At 36.8% G+C, this 12,516-nt stretch overlaps 1 protein-coding gene across 1 annotated transcript in view; it reads left to right on the forward strand.

Moving 5' to 3' along the window:
* CPLANE1 (ciliogenesis and planar polarity effector complex subunit 1) overlaps positions 1–12,516 on the forward strand; it is a gene marked incomplete at its 5' end in the record, with an annotated part of 139,460 nt that overhangs the window by 11,421 nt on the left and 115,523 nt on the right. The window contains 5 exon segments of the mRNA XM_079703531.1: positions 240–448; positions 647–727; positions 3,876–4,040; positions 7,394–7,567; positions 11,306–11,534. Of these exon segments, the coding sequence (XP_079559657.1) occupies positions 240–448; positions 647–727; positions 3,876–4,040; positions 7,394–7,567; positions 11,306–11,534 (858 nt within the window).

A 12,516-nucleotide genomic window follows, 5' to 3' on the forward strand; every position in this document is an offset into this window, starting at 1 on the left:
GTTTAGAGAAGCACTGTAGAAAAATGACCACAGGTACATAAAACATTTATGAAAGTTTTAAAAATACGCATTTTTCGATCAGTGGACTTTGTTGTATATTTAAATCTGATCAGTTTGTATACATGTTATTACCTCAGTGAAGAATACATGCAGGAAAAAAAAGGCTAATGAGGAGGCTATACTCATTCTTATCCCTAGTCTGAAATTTGATTTTTATGACTACCTAATTTTGTGTGCAGATTGATTGTTCTCTGGAGAGTATTGTACAGAAAAACTTTATGGTATCAAACACAATTAAGTCAAAGAGTTCCTGAAGATGACGTACAGTTAACTGAAAAGATGACACACGAAGCATCTACTGTCAAGTCCCTGTTATGTCATATACAGGCTAAATTGCAGACTGCTGGAGTTCTCTTGAACCAGACCTTAGAACTTAAATCTATCAATGGTCAGTATCTTATAAACAATTTCTAACTCCAGGAATAAGTGCTATAGTTAGTTGGACTTTGATTTTATTAATTGGTTGCAATTATTTGCTTTTCAAAATAATTTCTGGTGGAGCTGTATCCACTAAATTTTAAAATAAGTACATGTTTATAAAGGAATTTAATGAACCAGCACTAATTTTTGGTTAAAAACTTTGTAGGGGAAGAGTGTTTCCTATTAGGATCATATGAAAAGTCTGTTCAACTGTGGAAGAAAGCTCTTCAAGAAACCCAAGAGAAAGGTAGGGGAGTGTTAAAAAATAATATTTGCCATAATATTGGTAGGACCATATTTTAGCATGCTGTTGAGCTTAAAAATTATTTCAGATTTCTGAGTGCTCACAATTTCTTAATGCTCAAATAGAATACATATTGTAGGTACCTTTACTGTCAGAAATAGTTATTTAAAATTATTCGTAGTCTTGGAAATTGTAGCACTAAGAATTTTTTCTGTTATCCATAGATAAGGCTCCTCTGTCCTTTTTTTGGTTAGTGGTGGAACCTGTGATTGATTGTTGATAGGGAAAAAATGAGACTTAATCCGAAATTAAAAAAATATATATTTTGTCATTTAGTGGACTGCAAGTATCTAAATGAGAAACTATGGGTCAGATGATTTGTCACCTTATTACAGACTTATAGAAACATGGAGCTAAGGCTCTCTGCCCTTAAGTAATTCAACTTTAAGAATTTCCTGTGGGACCTCCCTGGTAGCGCAGTGGTTAAGAATCCGCCTGCCAGTGCAGGGGACACGGGTTCGAGCCCTGGTCTGGGAAGATCCCACATGCCATGGGGCAACTGGCCCCGCGTGCCACAACTACCAAGCCTGTGTGCTACAACTGCGGAGGCCTGCACCCCTAGAGCCCGTTCTATGCAACAAAGAGAAGCCCATGTACTGCAATGAAGAGCAGCCCCTGCTCACTGCAACTAGAGAAAGCCCTCACGCAACAACCAAGACCCAACGCAGCCAAAAATAAAATAAAATTAAATTAAAAAATTTAAAAAGAATTTCCTGTGAGTTAGACTTATTATGGGCTACATGGAATTTTTTTTTAATATTTTTTTATTTGGCTGCATTGGGTTTTGGTTGCGGCACGCAGGATCTTCATTGCAGCACATGGGCTTCTCTCTAGTTGTGGCACTCAGGCTCTGGAGCGTATGGGCTCAGTAGTTGCGTTTCGCAGGCTCAGAAGTTGCGGTGTGCAGGCTTAGTTGCCCCGTGACATGTGAGATCTTAGTTCCCCAACCAGGGATTGAACCTGTGTCCGCTGCATTGGAAGGCGGTTTCTTAACCACTGGACCAACAGGGAAGGTCTCCTACATGGAGTTTTTGATGAGAATCTAGGGGTGTGGATTCTAGAAACTGGTGATAGCTTTTATGATATAGGGCTGAGGGTATGAGTAAGGTGACAGAGGTTCTCAGCTAGTGACCTTGGAGCTATCCTTGACTGCAGCTACTACCTGGTCAGGTTTGGCCAATTATTAAATTTATTTTCTGACTGATGTGGCTTTGTATGTTTCATTAATTTATCTACTTAACCGGTATTTATTGAGGGCCTGCTATGTGTATTAGGCAATAGGAATAACTGAAATAAACAAGTTTACCCTAAAGTTGCCTACAATCTGGAGGAGAGATCATATAAACAACTAGCATGTTTCTAATTATGTTTTATGGTAGGTGCCGGGAAAGCACACAGTCTGAGCTGGAGTGCAAACATCAGTCTGGGGAAAACCTGGAGGAGCTGACATTTAAAATTGAGTGAATTGTCCAGTTGAAGGAGTGGGAATGGTTTAACAAATGATATAGCATTCCTAAAGCAAAAAGGCATGAGAAACCATGGCAGTTTGGTAAACTGCAGGTAGTTTTAACAGGACCAGATTATTTGAAATATGTGTGTAGTATTGAGGATAGGGTGGCGAGTGCTAAAGTGAGAGGTAGAGGACAGATGATAAAGGAGGATATTCTGCAGTGCCATGGATTAAGATTTTACCCTGAAGACAGTGGGGCCAGTTAAGATACTTTATGTAATAAAGAGAACTTTTCAAATAAATATAGGCCATTTGGAAAGATCACTTTAGTACATTATGGAGGGCCATTTGTAGGAGTGTGGTGTAGAGATGTGGGTTTTACCTAGAAGCAAGACAGTTATTTGAGGAGGTCCTGAACCAAAGCAACGTCAAGAGTACTGGAGGACAGAAGTCACATTTGTCAGACATTTAAGAGGTTTGATCAATTGGACTTGAGTAGAGAAAGAAGTCTAATGTAGTTCTCAGATTTGGGGATTGTCCAACTGGGTGAAGAAGAGTGGCATTCAAGGTGATAAGTTCTCATGAAGAAAAGTTTTCATAGTGAGTCTCATTGTAGACCTTTTCATTTAATTTCATTTCCAACTGTATCCAGTTGGTATGGTTTCTTGTAATAGAGACTGAAAATAACTGGCTTCAACAAGAAAGAAGTTTATTTCTCTTTCTTAGGAAATGAGGCCAGCAGTTGATAGGCTGGGGCTGATTCGGTGTTTCTGTGGTCTCATCAAGGACTCGCGCTCCTTTAGTTTTTCTACACCGTCGTGCTTAGTGCGTTGCTTCCTGTCTCAAGGCCATTACATGAGTTAAGATGGGTGCTGAAGTCTCAGGCATCATGTACATAATCTAGTTAACAGAAAGGAGGAAGGCAGGAAGGGTAAGAAAGGGTGTACCTCCTAGTTGAGTTACCTCTCTTTAAGCAGCTTTTCTAGCAGTTCTATACAATATTATCTCTTGCTTCAGAACTTGTCATATTTTCACATGGCCACATCTAGCAAGAAATTGTGATCTGGGTGCATTGTAACCTCAAATAAAATTAAAATTCTTTTACTCAGAAAGAATAGATAAGGAGTAGGCAGCCAGCAGTCTCAGTTCTAAGCACCCTTCAGATGTTTGAAGGCAGTGGTCAGGGGCTCTTATCTTATTGGGTAGTGTTTCTTCTCCTTTGGAAAGTCTCTTTGACTGTCTGTTTGATATTTGTATGATTTCTTGTGTGGTTTAAAAAAAATTTTTATTTTTAGCATGTTCCCCTCTGTTTCATACCATGTGTACTTGAGATAGATGTCGTTAGTGGACCTTAGTACCGAGATGAGGAGGATGTGTACCTCTCTTTGGATAAATTCTTAGTCATCCTAGGGCCTGATCAAAGAAAATAAAATTGTTCAGAACTTAAAATGAAAAAGAACAAAATATTGCTTACCTGTTTTTTATTAAAGTATAAAACAGGTGCAGAAAAGTTCACATAACATGAATGTACAGCTTGATGAATTTTTATAAACTGAACATTCCTGTCTACCCAGCACCCAGATCAAGAAAATTACCTAGCTAACATGTTTTTAATGTAAGTGTAATTCTTCCCTGTTTAAGGAGGAAGAAGGATATGTTTTCTTCAGATACGCTATTATCTTTCCCTTTTGTACTGCCACCTCTATAACTATAATTTAAATGATGCTCAAGGATTATGTGATCAGCTAGTAAGAGAAATATTGATATCGTCCCACCTACCTGTAAAAGAAAATGAAGATTGTTCAGGTATGCTTTTCAAAAATCAGTATGTTTAATGTTAGTAATTTGTATTTATAAGTGTAGATATGAAATTGCTTATACATAAAAGTTGGTTGCTCTGCCCTATTGTGGTAAATTTTGGACTGTCAGCTTCTCACTAGCAAGGATCATGTTTTTGTTTGTTTTTAATCTTTGGGTCTCTAGGCTTAGCAGTAATTGCCTGCTGAACTGATACAATTGTTGTATCACAGCCCTATTTGTTAGACATAATATCAGCTACCCAAGTACTTTTCCTTGATATGTTTATATTTTCTTTAATGGTTGCTTAAGGTTGTTTAGTAAAGTGATGAAAATCACTTTCTGAGGTATTCTGAGTCTTTTTAAAATTGCTTAATAGGCTGCAGAATACTTAGATTGTCCTTTTTAAAGAGGTGTATTTAAATTAAGCAGTAACCAGAGTAAAAGATATATATGGGGCTTCCCTGGTGGCGCAGTGGTTGAGAGTCCGCTTGCCGATGCAGGGGACGCGGGTTCGTGCCCCGGTCTGGGAGGATCCCACATGCCGCGGAGCGGCTTGGCCTGTGAGCCATAGCCGTTGAGCCTGCGTGTCCGGAGCCTGTGCTGCACAACAGGAGAGGCCACAACAGTGAGAGGCCCACATACCGCAAAAAACAACAACAACAACAACAAAAAAAAAAGATATATATGAATGAACACATAATATAGTTACAATGGTTATACGGTCATAGACCGTTAGATGTATACTATGCGTATGAATGTGTCAGAAAGGCTCAATATATCAGAACTTTCTAAATGGAGTTCATGACTCTAATGGAGTTTTGTTTGTTTGTTTTGGTTTTTTTCCTAATAACTGATTATTTATTGGTTTAGAACATCATTTTACTCTTGGAAAATAGTGATCAAAAGAAGTTAGTTTACAAAGGCTTCTAAAAATAGTTGGAGAAATGGGGCCCATCTCTTACATAAAACCCTTTCTTTGATTTTCACTAGTTTATCAGAACAGTGTTAGTTTCTTTGGCTTCAGCCACTGGTTTTTTTTGTTGCTGTTGTTTTGTTTTGTTTTTTTGAGGTGAGATAGATGGTAGAATACCATGACATTTTTATTCTGGTAATCATATTTTCTCTGCATTTTTTTAAATTTAATTTTTATTTTATACTAGGGTATAGCTGATTTACAATGTTGTGTTAGTTTCAGGTATACAGCAAAGTGGTTCAGTTATACGTATATCCATTTTTTTTCAGATTCTTTTCCCATGTAGGTTATTACAGAATACTGAGTAGAGCTCCCTGAGCTATACAGTAGGTCCTTCTTGATTATCTAGTTTTTATATAGTAGTGTGTATCTGTTAATCCCAACCTCCTAATTTATCCCTCCCCCTCACTTTTCCCCTTTGGTAACCATAAGTTTGTTTTCGATGTCCGTGAGTCTGTTTCTGTTTTGTAAATAAGTTCATTTGTATCATCTTTTTAGATTCCACATATAAGTGATGTCATATGCAGCCACTGTTTATAGATTTCTTACTTTTGGTGATATTTGTCTTTTTAAATTTTTGTGTTCATTACAGAAGTAATACAAGTTCATTTTAGACAATTTTGAAATATGGAAAGGTTTAAAGAAGAAAATAAAATCACTTAATTCTACCACTTTTTGTCTATATACATTTATATATGTATATTCTGTTTTGTAATCTTTTAAACTTAATATTATGATGAATATTTTCCAATGTAAATAATATTCTTTTTAAAAACCTATTAAGCCTTTTCCTCATTATTGCACATTTTAGATTGGTGCCACCTATTTACTATTGATATTTTAAATAATGCTGTAGTGTACATAAATTTTTGTGAACATTACTAATAATATCTCTAGGTTAAATTTTGAGAAATGAGGTTACAGGATCAAAGAGCATCCATGGTTTTAAGACTTGTGATGCCTGGTGTCAAATTTCCCTCCAAAAGGACTGGTAGCTGTGTATGAGTGGAAGACTTTTATGTGTGACTTTTTTTTTTTTAATGTGTGACTTTTTAACTGACTGATATTCTTTTTTTTTTCAGTAGTATTGTCATGACATAATAAATTTCAAGATAAGTTGAACCTATTGTAATGTATTTGTTTTAATTTTTAATGACAATTGTTTAGAGTATATTAATCATATCCCTACTGGGTCAGGAGTCCCCAAGACTACCCCCACATTCAGGGATTCACAGGGAGGACTCACAGGGCCTAGTATATAGGCCTAGTATATAGTTGTACTCACTCCTATGATTCATTACAATGAAAGGATACAAAGCAAAATCAGCAAAGGGATAAGAAGCATGGGGTGAAGTCCGGAGGAAGCCAGGCACAAGCCTCCAAGAAGTGACAAGATAGAAATGGCCATACACATATAGAACTTAATATTATTGTGAATACCTACCAAGTGACTTCCTTTCTTTTTTTTCTTTTTTTTTTTTTTTTTTGGCTGTGCCATGTGGCTTGTGGGATCTTAGTTCTCACAACCAGGGATCAAACCCGGGACCCCTGCAGTGGAAGCACGGAGTCCTAACCATTGGCCCACCAGGGAATTCCCCCAAGTGACTTCTGAGAAAGAAAGATACTTTGCCATTGTCGGGGCCATACATTTTATAAAAATTAATGTTAACTTAGTATTTATCTGTGTTTAATAGTTTTAACTGTTTATTTTCATATATCTGAATGCCAGTTTATATTATTGAGTTTTGATTTTCAAATAAGGATGACACATGTTTGCTCCTACTAGTTTATGTCAGAATCACCCTAGAGATAGTGATGTAACTCTCTCCCTCCCCTGCCTTCTCCCTCCACTCCACGTGTTCCTTTTGTCCATACCTCCCAGAAGAATCTTATGGTAAGGACTTACTCTTACTAATGGAAGTATATCATAATATCCAGACCTAACGGTACAGAAAAAAGCATGAAGAATCATTGCTCTGGTGCTTTTCAGATTATCTTTGTAGTAAACCCTGCCTCCTTTCATTAAAGAAAGAAAATTAGAAAGGGAAGAAAGAAGGGAAAATAAATAATGAAATGCTAAACTTGCAAGTCCATTACGGCTGGATTGTTTGTATAGATCCTTCCATGTTTTTAGATAAAACTAGTAGCTTGAGGTTAAAAGAGTTCCTAGGTGTATGTGCTCATAATTAGGAGCTAATTATTTTTGTTCTATTGTCTTCAAGAAGTGTAGATAGCTATTATAAATTAACTTGTGTAGGCCATGGGTGTTCATCTCAGAAAAAAGTTGTAATTATAATTTTCTTCTTGTATAATGTTGGGAACTTAAATATTACTACTTTTGATAGTTTGATCAGAATCTCCTTTGGTCATTTGGTGTATCCTGCAGTTCCTGAGAAGTCTCGTTGTGAGTTTGGAGTGATTGGAAATGTTCATCCTGAAGTGGCAGTGAGGGTTATCCAGTCCATGGCTCGCTTCATGGCTGCCTATTTCACCAATCGGCTGCTTTGCATTTTGCCACCTCACCATGTGAATGTTCTTCCTCCTCTTCATATTAAAACAGGTAAACAAATAATCTTCTCCCCTTGTTTTTGCACATAATATTTAAAATCATATTATACGGTGATCATTAGTCTATGGAAATAAAACTGTTCTAGCTCAGTGCCTGAACGCTAAGGAGATACACAAGTGACTATTTACGAATGAATATAATCTGAGAAAGGTAATTGCTTTGGACTTGTTTTTATTGAATGTGTATTTTTAAATTGCAAATTTTGGACACATGGGCATTTATAAAGTTAAAGGGCTATAAAAATGTGGTAATTTAACAAATTTTGAGTATGCTAATTTAGAATTTAATTTTATTTGGACATTTTACTTTTATAATTTTATTTGGATCATTTTCTTTGCTCTACTTAATCATTTCACTAATAGAGTCAAAATGTACCTAATCTACGTGAGGTAACTGCCCTACCCTAATGGAAGTAAACATGTACACAGATTTCTATGATATTCATTCATTCCAATAATTTTTATTAGTGCCTGCTATGTGTCAAGTAGTGTTGTAGGTGCTGGAAATATATTAGCTTGCACCATATGAAATTAATAATATGAAAACATCTGTAGTTTTGTCTTGTCTTGACATTTGGAACAGATTTATCCTAACTGCCATGAACAAAACAGATGAAATACCTGTTCTTTTATGGAAGTACATCTAATAGATTGAGACACAAAATTAAATAAATGCATATATAAACAAAGATCTATCAAATGGTGATAATTATTATGCAGAGAACTGAAGTAGAGAAATGTATTGTGACTGAGTCGGTAGTTGAGGTGGTGACTTTAGGGAAGAGCTCTCTGCGGGGGTGACATTTAAGCTGAACACTTAATGACAGGAAAGAGCCAGCCATGGACGCATAGGACTTAGAGCATTATAAGCTGAGCCTGTGCAAAGGCTCTAGAGCAAGGACAAACTTGATGTGTCTGAGAAGCTGAAAGACTGGTGTAGCTGGAGCACAGAGGGTGAGGTAGAGAGTGGTGTGAGATGAAGACAGAGATAGACGGCCAGGTGATGTAAGCCAGGGTGTGAAATCTGAATTTTATTTTAGGTACAGTGGGAAGTTATTGGAGGGCTTTAAGCAGGAAATAACATGAACCGATAAACAGGTACAAGGCACACATAGATTAGAGTAGTACAAGTTGTAATATAATTAGAAGTTTAATAGAAGTAGCCACAAGTGGTCATCAGATTTAATCACAGGACTGTGGATTTTGAACTATGTGTTCGGGCTCTAATGTAATTTTCTCAGGGTGTGGGTGGGAGTGGAGGACTGTCCTCACCCACTTGGGTGCTTCAACAGTAGTGTTAGACTCTAGTGTCATCAGGGTTTTCAGGAGCTTCTAGACCCCAGAGAGCCTTATATGTAAGGTAGGATCAGAAAGGAAATTGTCTAGAGGTTCCTTTCCACAGGTGTCTGCTTCCCTGGGGAAGAAAAGTTGGCCCTGACCTGATGATGGCTTCTCTTAGGGAACTGGTGTAAACAGAGAAACAGGTGCTCTGATTTTCCAGGATCTACCTTCTCCCCTTTCCGTCTCCATTGGCCACTAACTCAGTTTCAGCTGGTGCTCCCTCCTTTTCTCCCTGAGAACAGCCTGTGCTTCTTTCTCTGACCTTTATGCTTTCCTCTGACTGAACCCCTCTCAGTTGGATATTACTTATTTCCTTGTACATTTGACACTAATTATTACAATAGTTTTTTATTTAAGCTCTCTTTATTTTGTCACAACTGAGGTATTTACTACTTGTGCTCCCTATTTTTGGTGATAATGGTTCTGATAACAAATTGTATCCTTAATCCATATAATTTTACTGAAGGAGAGAGGCAGAACTCATGTGGTTTTTATTTTTATTTTTTAAAATATATTATTTATTTATTTATGGCTGCGTTGGGTCTTTGTTGCCGTGCGTGGGCTTCTCATTGTGGTGGCTTCTCTTGTTGCGGAGCACGGGCTCTAGGCATGCGGGCTTCAGTAGTTGTGGCACGTGGGCCCAGTAGTTGTGGCTTGTGGGCTCTAGAGCACAGTCTCAGTAGCTGTGGCGCATGGGCTTAGTTGCTCTGCGGCATGTGGGATCTTCCTGGACCAGGGCTCGAACCTGTGCCCCATGCATTGGCAGGCGGATTCTTAACCACTGCGCCACCAGGGAAGCCCTCATGTGGTTTTTAGAAAAATCTAAAAAAAAAAAAAGTACAATCCTGATATTCAGAAGATTTATCTCAATTTCTTATCTTTCTGTCCTACAGTATTTATAGGACTTTTGCTCTTTGCTAATGATTTTTATCTTTACAGATGACTTTACATACCTAAGGGAGACTGATATTTATCACACTTTGTGAAGAAAAGTGGCAGAGTTATTGAATTGTTTCTGGGCAGATTCATAAACATTCATAAAAGCTCAGAGACACACCTTTTTATTCCCTACATAAATATCTTCCCAGTTAGAGGACAGAGTACGAGAGAAGACTTTGTGTTCGTTTCCTATGCCCGAGACTAGACTATGATTGTTGAAAATTTAAATATCTGAAACTTGTTATATATCCTTTAATTTCTTTAATCTCCCTCTGTCTTGAAAAATGATATTAGCAGGCTTGACTTAGAATATATTTCATGTTAATCTTTTAAATCAGAACTAGTGGCAGAACGTACTGGGGATTTGAGTTGCTTATTTGGTATGATGTTTGCTGTGTGAAAGCAGTAAAAATTTCAGAAAATCAAATCATTCAAGTTCTTTTAATGGTACAGTGCCTTACTCATAGTAAATTAAAAACTGGAAAAATTTCATCAATCTCCTGGCTGTTTGCCTATGCAGAATCAAACAGTCATCAATTGACTAAATTTTTCCTTTCTTTCCATATCTTTGTCAAAGAGCTAAAATGTTAGTGCTTGTTGTGGGCAGAGCCTATGCAGATCACATAAGAAACTCATCATTTCATTTCAAGGAGCAAAAGCCTACAGATACTAATTACCAGTTTTATTTTGAGGGAGTGAGTGAAAATCTTAGCAATATGTATTTTTTAAAAGATAACAGTTCTGTTGTAGTATTTTCAAATTTCTCATTCAAGTTACTTTAATTAGGGAAAGATACAGAAGGCTGGGGAGAAAGATATTATTACCCTTTGTATTTAATCTCAGGCCAGACTGAAATCTTGTCATTTGTTCAGGATTACTGAAAATCACAGTTTTCTACTTTCTGTTAAACACTAATACATTGAACATTTCATATGCTTGAGTATTACCTCAAACTAGATTTTTATCCCATGGCACTATGAGGAATGAAAAGTCAGGTAAAATGCAGTCTCTGCCCTCCAGATTTCATAATGCAGTAGGAAAAATAGCTATATATTTCAGAGCAGCCCACAGTAGTAAACTGTACACTGTGACCGGTACATTTACGTGTGTGTGTACGTTTATATTATCTGACCAAAAAGTTTCATTAAACTGTACTTATTTACCTTTATTTTGTGTAATGCCCTCTGATACTGTCTCTTTCGTTTCTGTGTCTACTCTGTTTCATGTTTTTAGGAATGCTGACATTTGCTTCATGACCCACTAGAGAGACACAGTGTTCAATGTTAAAAAAACTATTCTAGAGTACGTTAAGCATTGTTTTAGGCCATTTTGTATGTATCTTCCTTGTTGTGGTTTTGTGTAGGAACTACTGATTGAAGAGATCTATGAAAGGAGATATGAGTTCTTGTATATATAACTGTAAAATCCATTTTCTTTAATTTACTCACAGAGCAGCCCTTTCGACTTATTCCTCTGCAACACTCGAAGGTGGCCAGTGTTGTTAGAGCGCAGAATCTTTCTAATGTGTGGACAGTTGAATATGCCCTTGAGTTATTATTTATTGGTGGCCTGGTTCCAGAAGCTGTGTGGTTGGCACAGAAACTTGGAGACTGGAAGACGTCTGTTTCCATTGGTGTGGCCTTGCAACTGTTCTGTAAACATGATAGCAATTTCACAAGGTATGTATTTTTAGGAAAGTATGATGGTGTCATCTAAAATATTTTTTATTTCACTCATTGCTGGTATTTACACATTTTGTGGAATCCTTAGTTCAGCATTGTCCAATAGAACTTTTTTCAGTAATGGAACTATTCTATATGTGCTATCCAGTCTGATAGCTACTAGCCACATGTATTTATTGAGCACTTGAAATGTGGATAGTAAGACCAAGGAACTGGATTTTCCATCTAATTTTAATTAATTTAAATTTAGAAAGCTATATGCAGCTAGTGGCTACTGTATTGGACAGATCAGAGGCTTACTTATGGTGTTAAAACATCTGTTTAGCACATTAATTTGTTAGTAGTGCCCTCAAAGGGCCTATAGTCAATGGGAAAGTTTGTCTTTCCCAAACAGGATTTGAGTTTTAAGCTAATCAAACTAATCCCTATATTTTAACTATTCTGAAGGTTATGGTATTGCTGCGTCTTCTATATTTTTTAATTCAGTAATTCAATATATGTTTATTTATTAAGTAACTCTGTATCAAGCTCTATGCCAGGTATTTTAGTGGATTGTAAACTTAAATGGTACATAGTTTCTATGCTTAGGCATTTATAGTTTAATAGAGAAAATAGGACAAAACATTATTACAATTTTCATAGTATGGTAAGAAAAGTGCCCGTGGTACAGTAGGGAGAGCAGTAATATCAAGTGAGGGAAGGACAGGAAATACTTTATGTGGGAGATGTCATTTGAGATGGGCATTGAAGGGAAGATGGAATCTTGACAAACTGAGTAGCTGTAGGGTGAGAGAACATTCCAAATGTGAGCAAAGGCATATGGCAAAAGCAAGTTTGGTTTGGTTTGGATAGAGTACATATGTAGGGCAGCAGTGGGAGGTAAGAATGAGGAGATATATTAGTACCATAATTATGGAAAGCCTTAATACTATCCTTAATACAGTATTTCCTTGCTTATTTCTTGTCTAAATACAGGATG

The sequence above is a fragment of the Hyperoodon ampullatus genome (genome assembly GCF_949752795.1).
Source record: "Hyperoodon ampullatus genome assembly, chromosome: 4".
Lineage (NCBI taxonomy): Eukaryota > Metazoa > Chordata > Mammalia > Artiodactyla > Ziphiidae > Hyperoodon > Hyperoodon ampullatus.